At 34.1% G+C, this 24,973-nt stretch overlaps 1 protein-coding gene across 2 annotated transcripts in view; it reads left to right on the plus strand.

Annotated features, from left to right (window-relative positions):
• Positions 1-24,973, plus strand: part of LOC149789250 (mRNA-decapping enzyme 1A-like) — a 228,845-nt gene that overhangs the window by 5,310 nt on the left and 198,562 nt on the right. For both annotated transcript variants that reach the window (XM_089975422.1, XM_089975423.1), the window contains exon 2: positions 3,646-3,686. In XM_089975422.1, coding sequence (XP_089831548.1) covers positions 3,646-3,686 — 41 coding nt within the window. The remainder of the gene's footprint in view (positions 1-3,645; positions 3,687-24,973) is intronic.

Here is a 24,973-nt window from a genome sequence, read left to right on the forward strand (position 1 = left end):
CAACATCATCACTTAATCCTACAGCTTGCTGATTTTTTTTCTCTGGCTGCTGAGGAAGAACAAAATTACCATATGTTGCTTTCGAAGGTTACCACTACATAATTTCCAGCACTTTCAGGCATCATGGCATAGAAGATTTTGTTTATGATAAAGATATATCCAACACACTAGCCATTTTCTACTTAAATAGACGAAAATCCCTCACATTATTTCCAAAATGTAATCTCTCATGGGTTTTGATATGGCTCAGTTTTTATCAGTTGGCCAGTACTTTATTGAAGCTGCTATCATATTTTCTGATATCCTTAGATTCAGCATACAGTGTCAGTGAGTTACATCCTTGTAGAGTGCCAGTGGTACCACTAGAATGCTAAGCATCCCTTCTTCCTATATCCTATTCTCCTAACTGAATGTATTCAAAGGAGAAAGCTAATTTATTAAATTATGTTTTGCTGAGAATGCTTACCCAGTCATATTACAATAAAACCAAATTAATTTCTCCCACTACTGCGAATTTTTATATCAATCTGCTTAAATTTGGTGCCACCCAGTGATGGTCAAAGGGAGGTAATGGATGTGAGTTCCTATTGTGTGCGTGGTATATAGAAAGGAAAGACTTTTGGGTGGGTCTTTTTGGTAGAGCTGGAATCAGGAAATATCAAATTATTTTCCTTTAGGTTAATGTTATTGGGAAACATTATTTGCAAAACAATTGCTTTCTATCAATTCACCAATGCTCTTATGCTCTAAATTGCCAGTTCTGTCATTTTACAACTGCTTCATCAGTGTTCAAGTTTCTGGTACACTCACCAGAGTTACATTTTATTATTTAATTATTACAAGATGAGACAGAATAAGAAGATGAGGAAGGAAACATAGCATCAATATTCCTAGGCTCTCATACACTGGAATGACTGCAATTAACAATGACAAGTACCTCTGCTTCATGCAAATACAGTGTGACCCCGCTGTAACACAGTAGTTGGGAGCCATAGAACCTGACCTTGTTATAGACTGAACTATGTTATATGCAACCAGGTTAGTTAGTTTAAGAAAATGATGCCTGTACCCCAAAAAATGTGCGGGGGGGGGGGGGGGGAAATAGGTAATAAATGCAGGCAGTGAATACATGCTTCATTGGCACAGTTACCATCTTAAATTGATGCATATTAAATGGGAAATACAACTGTAGTGAAAGCAGAGAAGGCATCTATAATATTTTCTTTATTTAGAGAACCACATGCTGGTACATATACATGTATCTGGGTAAATTTTTAAAATAGGAATTGGCCATCATTTGGTCAATTGTGGTTACTGTTCTTCCCTGCCAATTGAATTGACCAACAAGTAAGATTGTGGTTTTTTTTATTATACATTTGTGGTAGCATAATGATGCTGCCTTCCACGCATGTGTCAGAAATTTTAAAAAAGACTCAGGTGTTCTGGTGTGATGACAAGGATTACTTCAGAAAATGTGAGTGTGCTGAAGGATATAATTCAGAGTGAATAGAAGAGGAATATTACTTACCATCCACATACAAATGTCAGTCTATGTAAATATATTAAATACTAGCGAGCGGCCAAAAATCTGACGAAAGATAGATTACGAGGTAATGCCTCATCCAGTTGATCTCTGCTACCAGAAATGTCAGCAACAAAAAAGAGGATATCTCATAACATAGTACTCATGCTTGATGTCAACATAAGCAGATTATGATATAACAGTGCACTGTTAAGATGGTTTGTCAATATGAACAAAGAAATTGTTTATGTAACAATATATAACTTTTAGTGCATTTTATATCAAGTTTGCAGCTTCCTTTCATGGGGCCTGTGAATTTCTCCACTCCAACCCAATGGTTGTATATACAAGTTTAAACAGCCAACAATGTCGCCAATAAAAAAAATGCAGTTTGCAACATTGGCGAAGCCCTATGCAATCCCAAAATAAACTTTTTACATGTTATTTTTCATTCTTTTAAGAAAAAACTATTTTTTCATGTGCAAGAAGAAATACATTAAAAATTTCAAGAGCCATGCCACATGCGTCCTGTATTATTCATTCATGATCTCTTCCCCAAAATAATACTGAATTTTTTGTGGGTTTTTTGTACTTTTAAAAAAAGATTTTTTTAACTACGAGAAAAATACATTTATATAAAATTTCCGGAACCACACCATGACCGTGTTATAACGGAGTGTGAATATAGCGGGATCATAATGTGTTTATCATGGTTGCTCCTAGTTAATCAAAATTAGAAAATATAGCCTGTTAAAAACATATAAGGTAAACTCTGCAGAGATCTGCCACATCTGATACTGAACATGACTAGGGTAATATTTGCAAAAATCTTACTGAATTGCTAAAGTGTGTATTCATTTTCTAGGCAGTCGTTGCTGAAAATTTTCCACCATAGTTCAGAGGAATGATTGTCCATGACATTTTTAAAAGGTGACAAATATCTGTAAATTGCAAAATTTACCCAGACACTATTTGCACAGATTTAGGAAGAAAATACAAAATAGCAAGAAAATTGAATTAGCAGAAATATCTGTTGCATTAAAGACTGCATTGAAAATAGACAAAGAAATTATGTTCTATTGGGAAACTGTCTGAACATATTGTATTGCAGAAATTCAGCCCATCATTATATTGGGACAATGTTATATTGGGTATATACAACATTTTTTTTAATTCATTAAAATAATGATGCTAAATTGTGGTGATCTATGCTATGTACAACATAACTCGTCCATCTAAGTAGAAAACAAGGTTCATGTCCTAATACTCCATGATGTCCTTTGATCAGCCCCATGCTGCGGCATGCTCCCATAATGCAAAGCTTTTGTACCATTCATTTTGTTTTGTACAATTTATATTGCTTTAACACATTAACCCCTAGCGACGACTTTACAGGGCAGGAAATAGTAGCCTACTGCTGAGCTCTGTAGCGTCATGGTCATGCATGATACACTAAAGTGGGTGGTATTATAGAAAGGTAGACAGATGTAGCTCTACAATGATACCAAATAATCTGGAATATCTAGTTGCACTACAAAATACAGATAGAAAAACCTAATTTTTTGGACCCGCCTTTTTTAACCCAAAATTCGCCCATGGGTGGAATCCGATTTTGTGTCCGGATTTTAGACTTTTTGATCTCAGATCTAAGGCAAACTGGTATGAACTGCAAACAGCCAATGAAAAACTGTTTCTAACACAACTAGGCAGTACGTTACTGAAAGATGACCAGGGATTTGGTGTTTTTGAGTCTGTCCATTCAGAAATAGCTTTCAAAATGTGTTTCCTACTCGATTTTCAGGTGAAAATGACAAAAAGCTCCAGGGGTTAATGTGTTAAGTAGAATATTATGTCCCCTGCACTAAGTTATTACAACTGAATCCCTCTATTCCAGCAAATTCAGATCATGGACCAAGGGAAATAACTGGTAAAGTATGAAAACAATTGAGTTTGCAATTGTTTCCCTTATGATACAATTTTACATTGTATAAGTCTTAATTATTTTATTAGTCGGTTCCAGTTTTTAAAAATTTTGATAATAATGAAGAAACCCAAAATGCAAACCAGTAGATTTATAATATGTCATATATTTGAAACTTACTGAAGTTCTTTTTTCCTTTCAGGAGAAAACATCAGTAGTAGGTTCGTTGTTTGTATACAAAAGGTAAGTTTTCATTTACGTCTTTTTCCAGGATGTCATTGTTGTATGTAATTTTCCAAGCTTTCTACATTCTGATTGGATATAAACAGTCACGTGATATTGATTTAGAATTTTTTACACATTGGTAAATTATGATGACTACATTTGGTTCCATGTTTCCATGTCATTGTTATATGATGCTTTAACTATGCCAGTGCCTTACACTATAATAATAACAACAGCAAGTCACCACCACCCACCCCTGTGATTTCCAATAAAAATTTACAAGCCCCAGATTAAAATCGTCCACTAGAAAATAAAACAACAATACGGCACAGACTTTCCTGCACTCCAACATCCACCCCAGTTATTAAAGGTCAGGGTCATATGGTGAACAATGGATCTCACTAAAATGCACATGATTTTACTTTTGAAAGATCAAAATGTTTTGAAAGCAATGTTATGTCTGTATGGTCTTAAAGTAAGTAACAGAAAAGAGCGGAAACGAACAAGTTTTGTAAAATTCAGCAAATAATTTATTTCCCCTGAATACAAAGTGAAAATTTTAAAAAGAACTTCTAGCAGTTTGAATTAAACCCCAATATCAATAAAAGTTATATCACAAGTCAAAGTGTATCAAGTTCCAATATTAAATGTGCTGATGTGCATGTTGTTTTGAATATGGTAATGGGCTAATTTCATGGAATATGTTGAGGTACTAATGTCTTTTGATGTATCACAATAATATAGTACAAAAATGTTCTTGTCTGAATTCAGTATAATTCCAAATTAATATTCCAGTTACAGAATATTCTGAACGCTCCGGTGGCCTAGTGGTTAGAGCATCCGCCTCGGATGTGGGAGGTCGTGGGTTCGATATTTCAAAGCTGATTTAAATCATACTTTGAATATTGGTTTATTTGTATACACAAAATCTCACGATCCCTGGTCGAGTCATACCAAAGACTTAAAAAAATGGTACTGACAGCTGCCTCGCTTGGAGCTCAGCATTAAGAGGTTAGCGTTAGGAGTGGTCGGCCTGGTGTCAGGATATTGTGACTGGGTGGGACATCATGCTACATGTCTGCGGCATGATGTCCCAGTGCTAGACATCACTATAAACTGTCACATTGCAGACATCATAGTGATATGACTGAATTTTTTTAAAAACTATGTTAAAAATCCAAACCACACACACACACACAGAATATTCTTGATGAGCACCTTGCATTTTCAGTGATTAATAATTTGAATAAATAATTCCACCCAAAAGAAAAACTGAACACTACAATAAGACTGATTTTGCTTCAGGATGTTATGGCAAGAATTAATAATTTTTCAAGTAAACATTTTATAAAAAGCTGAGACAAACATAGAACCAGGATTAGGGTCAAAAGGTTAATATAAAGTCCTTCTGACTTGCATTGTGAGTGATTAGGTAAAATGCACACTTTGATAAATACCCAACTATGGCCATTTAATCCTATAATATGAATATTATATGGTATTTTACATGGTTATTTATATAAATGCACACTCATTTTGGCACACTCAGAAATACATCTGAGAAACTATTATGCCCTGTCAAGTTTTGATTTGCATGTGATGTATACATACATATAGTGACATGTCCAAGTTAAAACAATGCTCTATGAGAGAAAAGGATGGCCAGCTTTGCTTCAAGTATAACTAATGTTCAGTTTGCTTTATTTAAGTGCATGTATTAGTGCAGGTAGAATCCTGCATTTTTCCTACACAATACCACTTATTTATTTAATTGATTACCATATATACTCACTTATAAGTCAAGTCAAACTGCAAAGAACAAAGATCCTGGTCTGCCAAAGCATGATGTGCCTTCAGATGAGAGTCTTTGTTGTTTGTTTTATTGATTGCTCTGCACAGACCCAGATCTGCCATTGCATTTGCCACAGCAGATTTGGGTCTGTGCAGTTTGCAGTAAGCTAGTTTATAAGGTATATTTATCCAGTATGTGTACGTGTATCAATGAATATCATTATTGTAATGGAAGTGAATTCTTGTTTATATATTGTTTTCAGCCCAAGGTCCCTCTTGATGAAAATATTGATTTTCCTTTGTTTGAATAAGTTAGCACACCTTCATATTTAAGTAAGCTGGCTGTGCATACCATATTTATCCCATGAAAAGATTTTGCGATATTTACTAAAGATAGTGTTGTCTATTTATAAGCTGGATTGTTTGACTTTTGAGCGAGAAGTTTTGCTCAAATTCAAGGTATGAACAGGTTTACATTCTGTAACTTTAATTAAGTTGAATCATAAAAACTTGAGCACTTGTATAACCTTAGTTATGGTACTAGCATAGAATGAAACAGATGTGATACCAGTCTGCATGATATGTTCTAGTATGTGCCATTATGGGGATTCATGCTGATTTCTCAACAGTCATGCCAAAAACTTAACTGAATGCTTATTTTTGCATTGGCAAGCCCTACCTTTGTTTATATACATAAATCTTCCATTTCTTTCACAAAGAGAAGCAATTTCCCCCACCTCCCCCTAGGAAAGAATTTTGTAAATGCATGATACATAAGAGTTTTGAGGTTGAGCAGGCTCAATATGTAATACTGCTAAATTGAAAATAAAAATAAAAATTATCTATTGAAATTACAATGCATTGGATATTTTGTGTCTTGATAACTTCTATAAATGGTTTGAATTTAATTTGACAAATGAAAAATATGTAAATACAATACTATATAAAGTATCTTAAATGGATTTTATGTTGGTTTTGATCATGTCCCTTGTTGAAGTGAAGAACTTTGAGTGGTTTGTGTAAAGTAATGCAGATATTGGTGACTGAACAGACAACGGACAGTCGTGAATCAGTCGTTCACAAAATGCAGATGCAATGATTAACACGCTCACATTGTGAAGGGACTGGCACAATTCTTTTCTATAAAAGTATTGATAAAAATGAAATTTTATTACCGATTAAATTAGTAAAGCTTTATGGTAAGCATGTAATTATTCATTTGATTGTGTGTCCTGGGAGGAGTGTGGAGTTTTGTTAGTGGCTCTATAACTGCTACTTTTGAATGGGTTTAAGAAAGTTCCCATGGATTTCCTTTGACACTGTTGTTTGCTTGTGTACGGCACTTTATGAACTTAGCAGCAGAGATGAAGTTATCGCAAAGGGAATTGGAGACTAGGTTCTTAAGTGGGATTGGACTAAGTATGTTTTAGTATCATTATTTCCATACAATCATCATTATAAAATAGATATAGAAACAAGAGTGGTCTTTGGCTTGGGGGGATTTCTCCAAGTCTTTGGCATGCTCTATACTCTATTTAAAATAATTTGTGTTTCAAATAATAAACACATTTCTATATTCGTTCTGTTGGCTTTTTATTTAGATAAACTTGCCTGAGGAATGTATCGGCATCGAGAGATACTAAATTCAGCTTCTGTCCAATTTTTCTGTTACTTCCTTACTTTATCTTTGTGGGTGATGAATAATCTGTTCTTTCCTGTTATGTTAAATTTCCAGGCTAGTGTATGCATGCCATGGACTTGAGCACAGTCTGCTGCCTTCATGCAACTGTATAGCATCTGTGCATTTCCGATTTGTCACTAGTTTAGTTGACACCATTTTTCATGCCTGATTCCAGTTTTGGCTTAAATGTGAGACTAGTTGTGAAATAGAACTTTTAGCTCTGGTTTTAGAATTAAACAACAAGTGTAACTGCGGTAAATCTTGTTGTGAAATGTTAGTAGTATGTACTACATTTAGTTGAGGAAGAGATGAACCAGGGCAATTGACTTGGTAGGAATAACTTGTTATTTGCTGCATTCTAGAAGCACGTGATCACGCCCACAATAGCTACCTTAATTTATACCAATATCACAATGTTTGAAAGTCAAGTGTCTCATTGTATCTGACTACCGAATTTCACTGATTGTATTGCTGGGGGAAAAATTCATTGATGATACAGAATATTGGTCTGTAGGATTATCCTTTAATTATTCCATAAAGATTAAGAGTTTAACTTGTCCTAAGATTATTATTCTGCGTAGTTAATTAAAAACCAGTGAGAACTTTAAACAACAATCTTTACTATGTCCACTAAACCTGTACATAACGTCAAGCATCATTGATGCCTCATATATTGTTGCGTTCATTTTTGTTTGTTCCAGGTTTTATTGTCATCTTAACAGGACTTACTTTTTGATTTTGGATTTCTGCTTTTTGTATTTTAGGTACTTTTTTGAATAAAATAGCTGCATTTTTTACACATTCAAAGAGAGTTTGTCATATTATTCAGAATTTTGTTTTGAGAGCACCCGTTTAAATTACAAATGAAAGGAAATGTAAAACTGAAATTTTATCCCTCAATCATCAGGGCATTTGTACCAATAATACCGACAATTCATTTGACATCTCATATATTTTTAATGATTTTTTCATTCAGATTGCTGAAAAACTTAAGGAACTCAGAACATCATCTGATCATCTGGAACTAAACATTTTTGTGCCAAAAAAGCTACCAAACAATATATATCAAGTTTGAAATTCCTGAAATGAATCCAGAATTTTTGTTGAAATATATTTAAAAAATGGATATTGTAAAGCTACAGGACATGATATGATTGGACCAAGGCTACTAAAGGTAGCTGCACCTGCAATGGTAGAGAGTATAGCTTTCATTTGCAATGAAAGTATTAGGTCTAATAAATTTCCACAAACATGGAAAACTGCCAAGGTTACACCATTGCATAAAGCAGGAATACATGATGTAAATAAGTACAGACCCATCTCTATTCTTCCTTGTCTCACCAAATTACTAGAAAAACGTGTACATGATTCTTTTCTCAACTATTTGAACACTTATGAAACTGCACTTCTTTCATTGATTGATAAATGGCTTAAAGCATTAGGAAAAATGGTAGGCATTATTATGGTTGATTTTCATAAAGCTTTTGATCTTGTACACCATGAAATTTTGCTTGCAAAAAATAAAAATCTATCAGTGCAGTGAAAACTCCCTAAACTGGCTTACTTTCTTACTTAACTGATAGAGTGCAAAAAGTATCTTTAAATGGTCAACTTTCTCAAGTAAAAATATTAATTGTGGAGTATCACAGGGCTCTATCCTTGGACCTCTGTTATTCATTCTATTTATCAACGACTTACCTCATAAGATTGGAACTTCAGTTTCTTCCACTGACCTCTATGCAGATGATACTACACTGCCTGAGATGGGTAAAACCAAAACGGTACTTGAAAATAACTTACAAGGTATGCTCAGCAGACTTCAAGTATGGTGCAATGTAAACAGTATGATCATAAATACAGAAAAAACGAAAGCCCTACTAGTTACAACACAACAAAAATGAGCAAGGCTAGATGGTGACAAACTCCAAGTTCTATTTGACAGTGTGAGCCTTAATAACACCTCTCATGATAAAATTCTTGGTGTATACATAGATAACAATCTTACTTGGTCTATTCGCATTCAACATGTTTCAAAAAAGATTAATTCTTATCTTTGGCTACTGAGTAAAATCAAAACATACATTCCTCTTCAGCACCTGGTCATCTTTTATAAAAGTTATATTCAGCCATATCTGGACTATTGTAATATAATTTGGGGTAATACATGTACCTCTAATTCAAACATAAGAACACTTTTAAGACTCCAAAGAGGGTTTCCCATTTAATTCTAGATCAATGTATAGACAATTTCCAGGATGCAATGAATAATATAAAGATTTTAACAATACATGAAAGAATATTTCTTAGAAAGACCAAATTGATGTAAAGTATCCAGAAAAGCCATTCATGTCTATCTAATCAATATCTTTCACCAAAGAGATGCTGATGGTACTCCAAATGTAAGGTCTGTTAGAAGTAAAATTTACATTATACCAATGCCAAAGAAGGAAATGTTTTAAACTTTCCAATATCCTGGTCCACTGGTATGGAACAACATTCCCAGTGACATAAGGCAGGCTCCTAGCATTTCCTCTTTTCATAATCACTGTCTCAAATGGATGAAATCTTTAGACAGTTGAACAGTTCTAGTACAATAAATACCGCCTGCTTTTCTGTAATTCTGCATCAATTTCACAGTTGAATTTTTCATTGCAGGATGATATTTTATATTTTATATATGTTTATGTGTTCAAAGATGCCTGTGCTTATGTTCCAGGCTTGATACTTTTAGTTTTAAAATCACCCAAGCCAGATTCTTCACATCATGTTGTATATACTGTATATATTGTACATAACAGATAGAAGGCCTCAAGGTAGATTAGTTCTGTAACTAATTGAGTTACCTTCTCTAAATAAAGTCTTTATTATTATTATTATTATTATTATTATTAACTACTAACTAGGTGTGGACTTTAGAGCATTGTCTAAATTAAAATAAATGTATGTCAAACTACTCAAGGTCAACAATGCAGCCTCAGTTTCAAAAATAGGTCAAGGCTTTGAGACCAACCTGCACCAGTTGAGCATAATTTGAATATTGTGGAACAATATCGTAAGGAGTTACCTCAAAAAAGCTTACCAGCCTGACCTTTACCCACAGACTGGTAAATCTTTTGAAAATATAATCTTGGATTCCCATTCCTTCACATGCACATTTTGAGTAAGAATAAATACATTGAAAATCCTTGAAAGCACATACACAGGCATCAAATATATCATCTCAGAGGTCACTGTACCATTCACAGTATAGCTTACTTACAAATCTGTTCATCTTGGAGTGAACAGTATGTAGGTGAGGAAAAATAAGCAATTTCATGTTAGAATTAAAGAAAACTTAGTGCATTCGATATGAAGACAGTTTATCTAAACAAGTAGCGAGGTAAAATATAGTCCACTTAATTTACATCATAGGGCGTGACTTCAAAAATCACTTCTCTGGCCTGAGCATTTGCAGGAAGTTACCTATGTCTAATCTAAACATTTTACTTGACAACATACAGTATAAACTAATTTTTAAATTATTTTGTCTGAACATTTTTCTACTTGCAACATTTAGCAGTAGATAGGGACTGTTTCTGGAAACATTAACCCAGTTCTCTCCATGAAGGAGATTAAATCCATGTTTAATTAGGTTTTTCCAGTTATTTTTGTATTCTATTTGTCTTTTGGCCTTAAATAAATCAGACATGCTAAGTAAAGGGGCAAAACTCAATTATAATCTTAAATGGAAATCAGTCTACTCAGAGTGGTTATCTCCCTTGATTTAGATTAACAGCTTTCGTGTTGTATTTTAAACAATATATCATTTAATAATAATGTCTTTCTTTGTTGAGTACCATCTTTTGGCCCCATAACAAAAATTTACAAAGTATTATCAGTTGTATAAAGATTGTATTTGCATATGATTTTTTATACAAAAAAAGCAAGATAATTATCAGTATCTCACAGTTTATGTTTGTTTCTTTGATCCTGTTTAATGGACCATACTATACTCTTATTACTAATATTGTTCACAGAGCATCCATGAGTTACTGTTTAAACTGAACTGTGTGGAGTACTCACTTATAAACTGCATAGACATGGATCTGTCATTACATTATGCAATGACAGATCATGGTAAATGTTTTTTGCAGTTGGACTCAACTTATAAGTGAGTATCTGTGGGAAGCTAATTTCTTTATGGCTTGAAAATAACAGTTGTTTGACTGAGTCAAGTAAAACTGAGGTATAATCAAGTGAAAGCTAAGGTTTGTCAGACCATGCAAGGGAGAGCTATTGACCTGTCAGACCAGGCAAGGGAAAGCTATTGACTCGTCAGACCTGGCAAAGGAAAGCTATTGACTTGTCAGTCCAGGCAACTGACTATTGGTGTTATTGATGAGCATAGTAAGAACAAGAAAAATGATGTAGTTACATCTTCACAGATTGTGCTTGTACTTTAAGTTGGAAGAGAAAAGTGAAAAGCAGTAATTTTGTATATAATCTTGGTAAAATCCATGCACGTTCTGTATTACGACATGTATTAAGCTGGTGTAGAATAATAATAATAATGATAATAATAATGAGGACTTTGTATAGCGCCTAATCTTTAGAAGCTGTAAGAGCTTTACAACATTAGACAACACCTATAAGATAAGAAACATAATAATATTATTACAAAAACAAACAACATGAAATTAGAAAAACATTAAAAAATAAAAACATGCTGAGAATATTTCAGGTAGGAAACATTATTAGGTCTTTAAGTTTGTTTGTGCAAGGTGTTAATGTATCTACTTTCACACCCACCAACTCTCTTTACATTCAGTATAAATAGCCCACACAATAGTGTTTCTACTTAAATCAACCTTGTGCTAAAAATAAAACATGATGTAATTGCTAACTGTCTCTGCCGTATTGGTTTTTGGACAAAGTATCCAGCAACACATATATTCTTGTAGCCTTTTCTCATACCATTTACCATTTCCTATATCAACCGTGCTATCCTGGTCTCTCACTGCCTTGATGCATTCTTGGGCTCAGCAGTAATAAAATGAACAGCAAACACACACACACACACACACACACATATATATGTATATATACTTTTATTATGCAATATTATGACAGAAATGGTAGAATTCTTTAGTCTTATAATAGTATGTTAAAGAACCACCGGAATATATTGGAAAAATAGTTGGTTAATATTCCAGATAACTTTGTATCCTTTTCTTCACTCTTGGTCAACTCTGAATAATGTGTGACAGAGTGGTAATACAACAATTTATTTCAAATGTGTCTATATCTTGACCTTTTATATTTTTAAAACTGTACATTTAATGGTTAGACACCATGCTCACCTTTGCTGAACAGTGCCTTTCATTTTTGGATATATCTTTCTAGAACTTCAGTGTTTATATGGTTATTTGGTACCATTATCTGCCAGAGAGCCAAAATGTACTCAGTAGTGATGTTTATAGCAGTGGCCCACCTTTTAAGCAGTATGCTTCTGTTTCCCTTCTTGGACAGATCTCATCATTCTAATCATCGCTGTAAATGAATACTGGAATATTCATCTATATTTGTATGAACAAATTTAGTGACTAGTACATTGTTTTTAGTAGGGACAGTAACCTAGAAAAGGGAAATCCCCTAATGGTAACATGGTCTAAATAGCACACCTTTTCCAGTCACTGCCATCTCATCTCTGTCTGCATGTGTTCAAGTCACAGGCTCAGCCTATGTTGGTATGTGAGAAAGCTTGCCAGTTTCTTACTGTCAGTCAGTGGTTCTTCCCTGAGTTCTTAAAACAGTTAACTATGAAGTGTGTATATGGCTAATAAAAGATCAAACAGAGAACATGTATTTGGTTTGGCGTTTTGTAGCACAGCAACAAAAGTAGGTGTTTTAATGCCAAAGCAATTTAAATAATGTGCCTTATCCTAGAACACACTGTGGTAACCAACATGTGGTGTTTTGGTGGTTGGTCTAGAACCTTCATCCCTTTGATGCTTTGTTTGGCATGCTAGTAACTGTGCCACTGCAACTCCTGTGAGTACAACTAATGTATCGAAATTCTGTTTACACAGTAGCCTCAAAGAGGTTAGGGGCCCCGAGTGGCAGAGTGTTCTAAAGCGCTCTTCGTTACGGATCACTGCCATCTCACCTCTGTCTGCGGCGGTTCGAGTCTAGGATTCAGCCAATGTGGGTATGTGAGAAAGCTTGCCAGTAGCTTCTCGTGGGTCGTGGTTCTTTCTGGGGTTTTCCCAGGTTCTTCCTCCACCATTAATACTGGTCGCCATGTATAGCCTATCGTGTGCTGAAAAATGGCGTTAAACCCCACAACAACAACAACAAAGAGGTTAAAATGAAACATTTCAATAAGGGACACTCACGAGAGAGAGAGAGTCCTCAGTGGACACATGTCCTTTATAGAAGCAAGAATATATAGGTGAACTTAAGAATAAGGATATTTCATCCTTTGTGAACATATGTCCATTTTACAGAGGTTTATGTTCAAGAAAGTTTCACTGTACTTGTTACTTTTTCCCAAAATCATTTGAAAATTCCTTAGTATGATAAACAGAAATGATTTGTATCTGTCCAAGGATTAAGTTGATGTCTGTTTCTCTTTTCCAATTCGAATCCAGGATCACATTCGCATTCCCACTTTACTAATTTTGTGATCAAATAATTATGATTTTGCTGGAAGTTTGCCAAAGTCTATGTGTTTTTGGTTGTTTATTAAGAACAATTGTAATCTGATGTTTTGATAAATACATATTTTGTTTGGAAATGATGTTTCTTTTTTTACTTACCTGTACATGTTAATTAGAGTTTGCACTACTTCTCCTTCTAGCAGCATCAGAAATCAGGCTAGCCCTACTTTTGTTTCTTCTTTCTACTGCAGCCAGCTTTAGATATTTTATATTGATGCAGTTTTCTCAGACTGTTGTCTGCATTGTTTGGAACCACCACAGAGAAAGCTGGTCCATATTAACCATGGAGTAAAAGTTTTGTTTTCCTGGTAAATTTCCACACTCATGGTACATAGGGTATTTCGCATTATTATATGCCAATGCAGAGGCCACAGTGACCTACATTTCTTACACTAATCATTTTGTTGTATGCAGATTATCCATGTTTCCTGAAAACATAATTATGATAATTTATTAGAGAAGAGAGATAATTACTTTTTGCATGTCTCCAGTGTGTGTATATATATATATATATATATATATATATATATATATATATATATATATATATACACATATACACACACACACAAACACATTGATGTTCAAAACTATACTTCCCATTTTTTCTTTAGTTTACTGGAAAGAAAACCAGAACTATTAATAAAGACAAAACACCTGATGTCTGCCATATTGTTTGAAGTATAGATTATTCATTTGCACATGTACAAATAGAACATAAAGAGGTAACAAAATTTTTGGTCTGCCAAATGAATATAATATTTTTCTTGACTAGTTAGCAAGACAACATTGGCAGATTTTCTGACATCCAAGATTTCTTCTTTTTGTACTAATACTTTAATCAATTTTCATGGAATGAATTATTGAAATACACCATAAAAATCTTTATGGCATAACAGTTTTCTGGAAGCCTTCTTAAGTTTTTATTGACTTGTAATCTTTAATGTGTACAGTTAAAGAGGTAGTGTTTGCCTTGGAAGGAGGAATGCATAAGTATTGTATGATAGCAGAAAATACCTACGAAATTTAGTAAATGTCAAGTAAGTAAGCCTTTTTCTGATTCTGCAGGGGTTGCAACCAAACTTCTAGATTGGTTATTAGATGTATGTATTGTTGTGCATGCAATTATATGTGTTCAAGTGTATGTGCATGATTGAGTACAAAACCTGAAGCTTTAATCTCCTTTGCTTTTGAAGAATTTTCAGTTGCCAAATATTAAATGAATTGGCTTCTGAAAAATATGATCACCTTTGGCCATTATGGGTATTGATGGCATCAGCATATATTTGTAGAAAAGTATTTTGGTCTTTTAGATAAGAAACCTTCTTAGTATATAGAATGTACTCTCTCTCTCTCTCTCTCTCTCTCTCTCTCCCTCTATATATATATATATATATATATATATATATATATATATATATATATATATATATGCAAAATAGCTGGTGGAAACAAGTAGCTGATGAAGTCCAGCATTACACAGACACCAGCATCTCCAAAGTGTTTTTCAGTGTTTTTGAAAGATGTCTATGGACTGTTGAATGCAAGTAGCACCCAACTAATCTCTTCTGATGGGACCACTCTGATCAAGGACAAAGAGAGTGTCACCAACAGGTGGAAGGAACACTTTTCCAACCTACTGAAAATGCCCACCACTGTAGACTCTGCAGTGTTGGACTCAATTGTCCCAAAGCCAACTATCTCTGACCTGAACTTGCCCCCTACCACATAAGAAGTTGAGCAAGCCATCAAAATGATCAGCTCTGTCAAGACACCAAGTGCGGCTGGAATTCCCATTGAACACTTCAAAGCAACTGGCCCTAAGGTACTTGAGGCACTGCACAGCATCCTAATCAGCATTTGGGAGGAGGAGTCCATTCCACAGGAGTTCAGAGATGCAATGATTGTCACCTTGTACAAAAAGAACGGGAATAAAGCTGACTGCAGCAACTATTGAAGCATCATGTTGATTGCAGGTAAGATTATGTCACATGTCCTTCTCAACTGTCTGGTCGGTAATGTCTCGGAAGCCATACTGCCAGAGGCCCAATGTGGCTTCAGACCAGATGAGAGCGTGATCAACATGATCTTCACAGTAAGACAAATACATGAAAAGTGCATTGAACAATACAGCCTTCAATACATTCAACAGAGATGCACTATGGGTCATCTTAGCACGACTTAATTGCTCTAGGAAGTACATTAAGATGATCGACTTTTCCACGATGCATGACAGGACTCGACATCAACAACGTCGATGTCTCCAAGCCATTTCTAATGGCATGAAGCAGGGTTGCATTCTCACCCCAGCATTATTCAACCTATTCGGTACATGTGTCCTAAACCATGCTACATGTGATTTCCAAAAAGGAGTGTACGTAAAGTACAGACTGGATGGCTCTCTCTTCAACCTTCACCGACTGAATGCCTGATCCAAAACAATTGAGAAACTTATTCTTGAAGCACTTTTCACGGATGACTGTGCTCTCATGGCACACATGGAAGCAGATCTCCAGATCATCATTACTCGCATTGTGGAAGCCTTGAGACTCTTTGGACTCCCTATCAGTCTGAACAAGACAAAAGTACTTCACCATCCTGTCCCAGGCACCATAGCTTGCCCCCCCCCCCCCCCCCCCCCCCCCATTGTGTCTATCAAAGACACCCAACTGAAAGCTGTCGATCACTTCAGGTACCTTGAAAACATCATATCTTCCAATGAGTCGCAAGTCTAAGAGATAACGGCATGCATCAGCAGCACTAGTCAATCACTAGGACGTCTCACCTCTCACATGTTGAGCCACAGCAATATCCAACTGTCCACAAAAATAAAGTTGTATAAAGCAGTTGTGCTAACAAGCCTCCTATATGGATGTGAGACCTGGACAACATACAAGAAGCATATCAAGCAACTTGAACACTTGCAACTAAACACATTTTTAACATGCCATCTATGTCTGTACAGAGACTATCTTTGGTTTAAGACCATCTAGCATGTATAAAAATAGTGAAAAGTACTGGTGAAAAAATCCTTTGTCATGCAGTGAAAAGTATTCATTCATTTTTAAGTCCTAACACCAGCTTTAACATTGAGATATATAACTTTGAACATACCTGTATTTAATATCTGTGGTTATGTTGAAATTTTTACAATTTAAACATAATATTACCCTGTTTTTGTTTCTTGAATGCTTTTTCGGATCTACAAATTTACAATAAAGTCTATCATTGTATTCCTGAGATATTTCCAATTTAGAGTGTGCAAAACAAATATATTATCTGTAGTATTGTAACTTTTCTAATACCTACTGGATCACCACCAGTTCATTTGTTTGTTCGGACTATTTTATTTTCATCATATTTAAAGTGATGTTGTTGTTGTAGGGTTTAATGCCATTTTTCAACACATGATAGGCTATACATTGCGGGCCAGTATTAATGGTGGAGGAAGAACCCGGGAAATCCCTGGAAAGAACCACCAACCCTCGAGAAGCTACTGGCAAGCTTTCTCACATACCCACATAGGCCGAATCTGAGACTCGAATCCACGCAGAGATGAGATGGCAGTGATCCGTAACAGAGAGTGCTTTAAACCACTCGGCCACTCGGTGCCCCCAAATTTATGTAAAAACATTACTAAATACAAACAGTGAACTGATACCCCAATAATTATTTAAAATGTCTTTATCACCTATTTTGTGGAATGGAATGAATGATTACAGCAGGCCAATCTTTTTGGAAATTAAGCAACTTCTAATATAGCAAGCATTAAACAGACGAGTTGTAAGTGGAGAGACAAAATTTAGAAGCTACAGCACCATAAATGCTGCTGCTTTTCCAGATTTTAATTGTATAATGGTTTCTTTGATTTAATCCTTATGTATTTCCAAATATATAATTTTCGGGATTTGTATTTGTGACTTCTTTGAAACTGAAGTTAAAACATCTATAACTTGATGTTTCATTGGTAATTTCACTCATGTCAGTACTTCCTGTCTTAAAGTACATTCCAGAATACTTTTGTTTGATTTTTTTTCTAATAAGAGTACTAATTACATCCATACTATCTTGTTGTAGTTACTTTCCCTTTCAGGAATTAACTTTTGTATGCATTTATTTGTTTGATCAATTTTTGTAGATGGAGTTGTGATAGAATATCCTGAAATGTTTCAGTGCTCTAAATTATAAACATCCTTTTTGTATTTCACATGAGATATCATGCTTTGACTGTTTTGCAGTGGATGCATTTTATTTTCAATTATATCCACTGACCGGATTTCACATTATTCATCACAGAATTTTCAGCAGTATTCTGCAGAGTTTGTACCAGAAATTTCAGATCATTATAACAAATTATACACATTTATCATATCCTTCAAATTTTAAAAATATAAATTTTGAGAAGTTCTTGATGTAACAGCTTTGAAAAGCGTGTTACTTATCAGAACTCCATGCAGTCTTAATTGATGCATCGGTTCTTTTATTGGTGTTCACAGACCGGTTTGTAAAGGAGTTATTGCATCAGTTGCAAATTCCAGACAAACTCCAAAGAACTGGTATATGTATTGATTCATATCCTGTCTAGAACATCAAACACTGGTGTAAAATTTGTAATATCACAATCAGATTTGTTTTTAAAAAAATTGTCAGTTACAACAGTGGTATTTTTCATGATGCAGGTAAACTTACCAATCCCAGTCACCCTGTTATTACTATATTGAACATATGTAATTCTTAAAATTGTCCATTTGCAAAACTTTCATAGCTTGTATCTGTCACCTTTTAAATCTTTTTTTATGGAAGGTATTTTTAGTAGGTACATTATGGGTAATGCATGTACTTGCTTATAAGTTGAAACCAGCTGCATTGACCCAAAGCTACCATTTTATATTGCACATGTAGATATGAATTTTTGCATTTTGTCAAGAGTAATCAGTAGAACAAACAACATAGACTCTGATCTGCCTGTGCATTTTGTGCTTGTAGATTAGGTTCTTTGTTGCTTGCAGTTGAACTTGTTATCAAACTTTTGGAGCATTTAGTATTATGAAACTCAAAATAATTAGATTGACGACCCATGTAGATCACCACCTAAAATAAACTTGCGTTCTATGCTTATATATGCACAGTTTAACCCTTTTATCTGAACAGTTTCACCTCTGCTTTAAAGTCTCATATGAATGTATGAAATAATTTTGAGGTATAATGCCAAGAATTATATCAAAATTTATTGCAATATTTGATGTTGAAAATTGCACCTTTGATGTACAAATATTTTATATTTTATTTTTAATAATTCAGCCATGTGATTCTTTGCAATGACAGACCACCTGTGTTTGTCTACAAAACGAAATATAAGTATTGAGAGTGAATTCTGTATTGTTACTAATATTAAATAGTTTAATCCTTTGTGAGGCATGGCAGATTAATCTTACAAACTGTGCCTGTACTTTCAAATCACATTTGTAATATTTTTCCGTACCTTCATATTTACATATACATGTATATTTTTAATCAGGTTGTTGCACAAGTTTCTGTACAAACCATACTCACAGCAGTTGACCCACTGCCAAAAGCAGAACAACCAAGGCTGTGTATTAGCATCGTATAAAATTTAGCATTGTAAGTCGACTCTTGTCCCTACTGAACTGATTTTTTTTATTATATATATATGCTGAAAATTTCATGAAAAATAGTTGAACAATGTTAATGTTATGACAGCTTGAATTTGTGATATTAACCAGTAGTGTCAGTTGCCAAGGTGACGGACATTATGCATGAGTGTCCCACCTATAAATCGTGTTATACTTCACACATTTGCCAGGAAAAATATTGGTTGGTATTCCATTGGTATCAGCATGTGGTAGGGTTTGACTGACATACAGTGATGTAAAGCTTATCATAGAATATCAGGTTTAACACACTAAAATATTTACTTTCTTGTATGATGAGTCTTTTGCATAATGTGCCTACAGGTCTGGGTCTGTGCAGTTTGTTAGGAGTTATCAGTATAACATAAATCCTGATCTGCCAGCACATTATTCTACAGCAAATCTGGATCTTTGTTGTTTGAAGTTTGTGTTGACTTGTAAGTGAATATATATGGTAGACATCATACCTCTTTCAGACTTGCTAATTATACAGTTATAATTGGCAATTACAAAGATTCTGTATTATTTATTACATATATATGAAAATGTGCCACCATTTTATTTATTGGGCTTTTGCCATTTTCTGATTGCATTAAATAAAATGAATCATTATAATATCACTGACATGACATAGCCTTAACTTCAATTGGATGTGTCTCTATGTCAGTAATCAACTGCAGTTTTTTTATTATGACAGCCTATTGTGAAGGAATTGCAATTATTTGTATAATAATCTCAGTCCTACAGTGAAGTAAATAGTAAATGTACCATGGCAACTGGAACATATGGTTTGAGCTACAGCAGATGTTTATTACATAGATTGTGGCTGTTGGTGGTAAACCTAAATAATATTAAACCTGTACGTCACCATATATAAAGCATACCTCTTGCCTCTACAATGGAAAATTGCTCACATCTTTTATAAAAGTCTGGAATGTTATATACTGTGGTGTTGTTAAAAATTGCTAATTTTACATTGTTAAAAGGAATGATATTTGACCGTAGATTCTTTGGATGATGGTTGAACAGGTTAAACAAAATTCATATCTTTGCACACAACATGTGTTTTTCTTAATGAATTACTCTTGAATGTCAGTGGAAATTGTGTATATTTCTTACTCGGACCCCCAACCTAAGTTATTGCAGCTTCTCTTCCATAATAATCCCTAGCAGTCATCCTTATAACATTTCAGAAAAATTAGATATGTTCCTTTTTTTAAAAATATTGTTATGTAACTTGCCAGAATTCTACAGAAGTGCAGGTGGAGTTTTTGTTAAAGAAATACAGTTTTTATTCAGGGTGAAATGTTTACAGTAATTAATATAGCTCGGACAAATGATCTTTGTTAAATTGCCAATGTCATTGACTTAACGAATAGCAAAGCATGGTTCTTTCAGTTATCAACACTCAGTTGTCATGATCATTTCCGATAATCTGACCAACATATCATTTAAAAACTACAGTTATGTCCAAAACACAAGTGCCTTGTTTTAAAACTATGTCCAAAAATTGCATGCAAAACAAGTTATGGCAAAGAAGTTTTCATTCATTACCATGTACCTAAACAACCATGATTTTTTGAGGCAGTTTAAATTGAAGGTGTAACCTGATATCACAGGCACAGTATTTGTTGCTTGGATTTTTCATTTCCTTTCTGTTTTATATGGTGGGGATACCAATTACCAATTTTTGTGTATTTTCAGACTGCAATTTTGAGCAATGTTTTCTTACTGTAATGTAGCCAATTGCATTTTTTTTTATTTTACTACCTTTAGCTATGATTGGTAGATCACTGGACTTGTAATATAATGGACTGTGGGTTTGATCCCCACTTAGGCCAGGCTATGGTTGCTGCATCAGTGTCCTTGGGATAGGCATTTAGTCTATTAGAACCACCATTAAAACCATTAGAACCAAAACCATTAGAACCACCATTAAAACCATTAGAACCACCATTAAAACTATTAGCAACATTAAAACCATTAGAACCACCATTAAAACCATTAGAACCAAAACCATTAGAACCACCATTAAAACCATTGGAACCACCATTAAAACCATTAGAACCAAAACCATTAGAACCACCATTAAAACCATTAGAACCACCAGTAAACCCATTAGAACCACCATTAAAACCATTAGAACCACCATTAAAACCATTCAGAAGCACACAAAAACAGATTTTATGGGATATAAGTTACTTATGAGAAGATGTAGTACAGGGCTTTACAACTTTTATAGATATCAGCCAGGGCAAGAAGACGAAAATTGAATTTGCCCTTGAGTGATTTGAGTTTGCCCCCAAAATATGACAGTGCAGTATCACAACAGATCTTTTAAAAAAATTAGGTAATATAAACATTATTATTTTTGTGGAAATAAGTTTTTATTTGTTTTACAAACATCCATCTTTTCCATTTTTATTTCTGTTTGCATCTTAAAACCATTAATCAGTAATTAACGTTATCGAGAAAGATATATGTAAATATTACATGTGTGTGTGTGTGTTTGTACTTGAATGCATACATACATACATGAGATTTAAAAAAAGGGTTTTGTTGGAAATAGGTACATTATTTAGAGAGACATTGAATGATAGTAGTTTAGGTGAAAGACCTCAAACTGAGAGATTAAATATGACCAAGAACAGAACTGAATTTTATGTGTTAATATATAGTTTGCATTCTTGACCTAGCTTTACAACTATATTAACAAATATGAAAGTTAGACTGTTTATAATGATAATAATAATAATAAAAAAGGGTGGTTTAATTATAATACAAGTGTATCTAGTCTCCTTTAAGGCTCTCTGCTACTTTCTGAGTCTTAATAAGTGAATCTTACTCTCAAAATGTGTAGCAAACATAAATTAACAACATTTAACAAGGAACAGTGAAGTGATTACATTACTCTGAACATATCAATCATATTGAAACTGATCAGTCATATTGAAATTTAGAACATATCAGTCATATTGAAACTTGGAACATATCAGTCATATTGAAACTTGGAACATGTCAGTCATATTGAAACTTGGAACATATCAGTCATATTGAAACTTGGAACATATCAGTCATATTGAAACTTGGAACATGTCAGTCATATTGAAACTTGGAACATGTCAATCATATTGAAACTTGGAACATGTCAATCATTGAAACTTGGAACATATCAGTCATATTGAAACTTGGAACATGTCAGTCATATTGAAACTTGGAAGATATCAGTCATATTGAAACTATAGCAATCATTGAAACTTAGAACATATCAATCATTGAAACTTTGAATATATCAGTCATATTGAAACTCAAAACATATCATTCATATTGAAATTCATAACATATCAATGATATAAAAACTCGGAACATATCAATCATATGTAAACAAAACTCAGATTAGCATGCACAAAGACAAAACAGTTGGAACAGAAACATGAAATTAATTTTTTTATAAATATGACATGTAGAAATCGGTTTCAACCAAACTTTAGAAAATTTCAAAACTTGCAACAGAAGTGACTGATCTAACTTATGTAGGCAAAGAATTTCATATCTTTGTTCAAAAATATTTAAGACAGTGTCAGAATTGTTCAGTGTTGGGTTTCGGGAATTTCAAAAAGCCATGTAAATTTGATCATAAAGCACACATGACCCATTATTTTTTATCAGATAGTTTTCTCATGTAATCAGGTATATTGCAGTTTATACATTTGTAAACCAGTACTGCCTATTGAAAGTGAGTCTGTATTTTATTTGAAGCCATTTGAATTCATGGGGAAAAATACCTGATGGTATGTCACAAGGAGCATTTAGAATGAGGCAAGCTACTATCTTTTGTATCTTGTTTATTGTTTTTGACTGACTTCTGGGGCAGTTTCCCTATACAGCCAAACAATAGTCAGCAACTGGCAAAATCTAAGCATCTAGTAAATTATTTTAGTCTGTCTGTTCTGACACTTTAGGAATGCAGGTTTTGTCTTATTTATACATTTATTGGAATATTTTATGCTGAGGCAGTGACTAATTTAGTAGAAAACTTAAATTTTAGTGACTAAATATTTTTAGAATTGTTATAAGCTAGTAATAATGTGGTAATGTTGGTTCAGACAGCTGTAATGTGCTTTGATTAAAGAACCAGTTCAGATAAGTTTTATGTTTTTAGATGATGGAACATGCAGATGTGCACCTGTCTTTGATATACTGTATGTACTCATAAATTGAGTCCAACTGCAAGCTGCACAGACCCAGATCTGCTGTTACATAATGCCCAGGTAGATGTGGATCTGTGCAGTTTGTTAGGAGTGATCAGTAGGAAAAAATAATAGAGACCCTGATCTGCAGGCACATTATGTTACAGCAGATCAGAATTGATGTTGTTTTCAGTTTGACTCGCCTTAGGAGTGAGTAGAGATGGTAAGTGCTGAGCCATGCCCTGTGTGATGACAAGATAATTAACAATGCATGAATATCAGAGTGCATGGATTTCTTCTTGATAGCTTTTTCATTCCCTGTAATGAGTATTACTATGCAAGTCATCTACATGTACCAGTTAGCAAATATAAGTGTACAAATTAGCCAAATTAGTATAACATATTTGTTTGTGCATTACAGCATACTCCAGCATATAACCAAATTTGCTGAAGTTTTTTGTTGACAAGCAAGGATTGTTACTGTCCTTTTGATTTCCAACTTTTGAACAGCCTCCACTCACAGATTATGCAATACCATATCAGGTTTGGCTTTCATGAAACTTTATCATTTGCAGTTACTTGTCATATATACACACTTATAAGTAGAGTGAAATTGTAAGCAGCAAAGAACATGATATGAGGTGTTAGTCCCAGAGCTGAAGTTTGTAACCTGTCTAATTCTTCCTTGCATTACATCTCAAATGATCCAAACATCACATAGACCTAATAAACTTGCAAAACTTAAGCTTAGTTTAGGATTTGGTGAGATGGGTACCTTGAAGCAAAAATCATTGGTTCCGTAAAAAAAAGATCTAAAAATAAGTTGTATTTTGACCGTTCAGCTCGTTCTCTTACAAAATAGCAAATGAACTTGAAGACCCAACTGTGATATGAAAAACTCAGTGATTCAATCAGACATAACAAGGAAGCCTTGTCCTCTAACGTTATCTCAATGATTGGGGGGGGGGTGCAGGAAGTGCACATTGATTTGGAGGTGCTAAGTACTAAGCTCGTTAGACAATAGGGCTATTACATTGTCACAATTCATGATTAATCCAGGTGGGTCATATTGAAAAAACAAGGTAAGCTGTAGCTTTAGTTACATTGATGCCAAATCATTTAGATTTTCTGCATGTGTCCAAAACTGTTTACACAAAAGGCAGAATTTATTAGGTTAAAAGTTCATGCATGGATATTAGACTTCCTTTCATTAGATCTAAAATAATCCAGATATCATTACATAGATGAAACTATGCAAAATTAGGGTTCATTTTAGATTTGGTGGAAAAAGTGG

Source organism: Sinohyriopsis cumingii, chromosome 11 (assembly GCF_028554795.1).
Source record: "Sinohyriopsis cumingii isolate HCF-2022 chromosome 11, ASM2855479v2, whole genome shotgun sequence".
NCBI lineage: Eukaryota > Metazoa > Mollusca > Bivalvia > Unionida > Unionidae > Sinohyriopsis > Sinohyriopsis cumingii.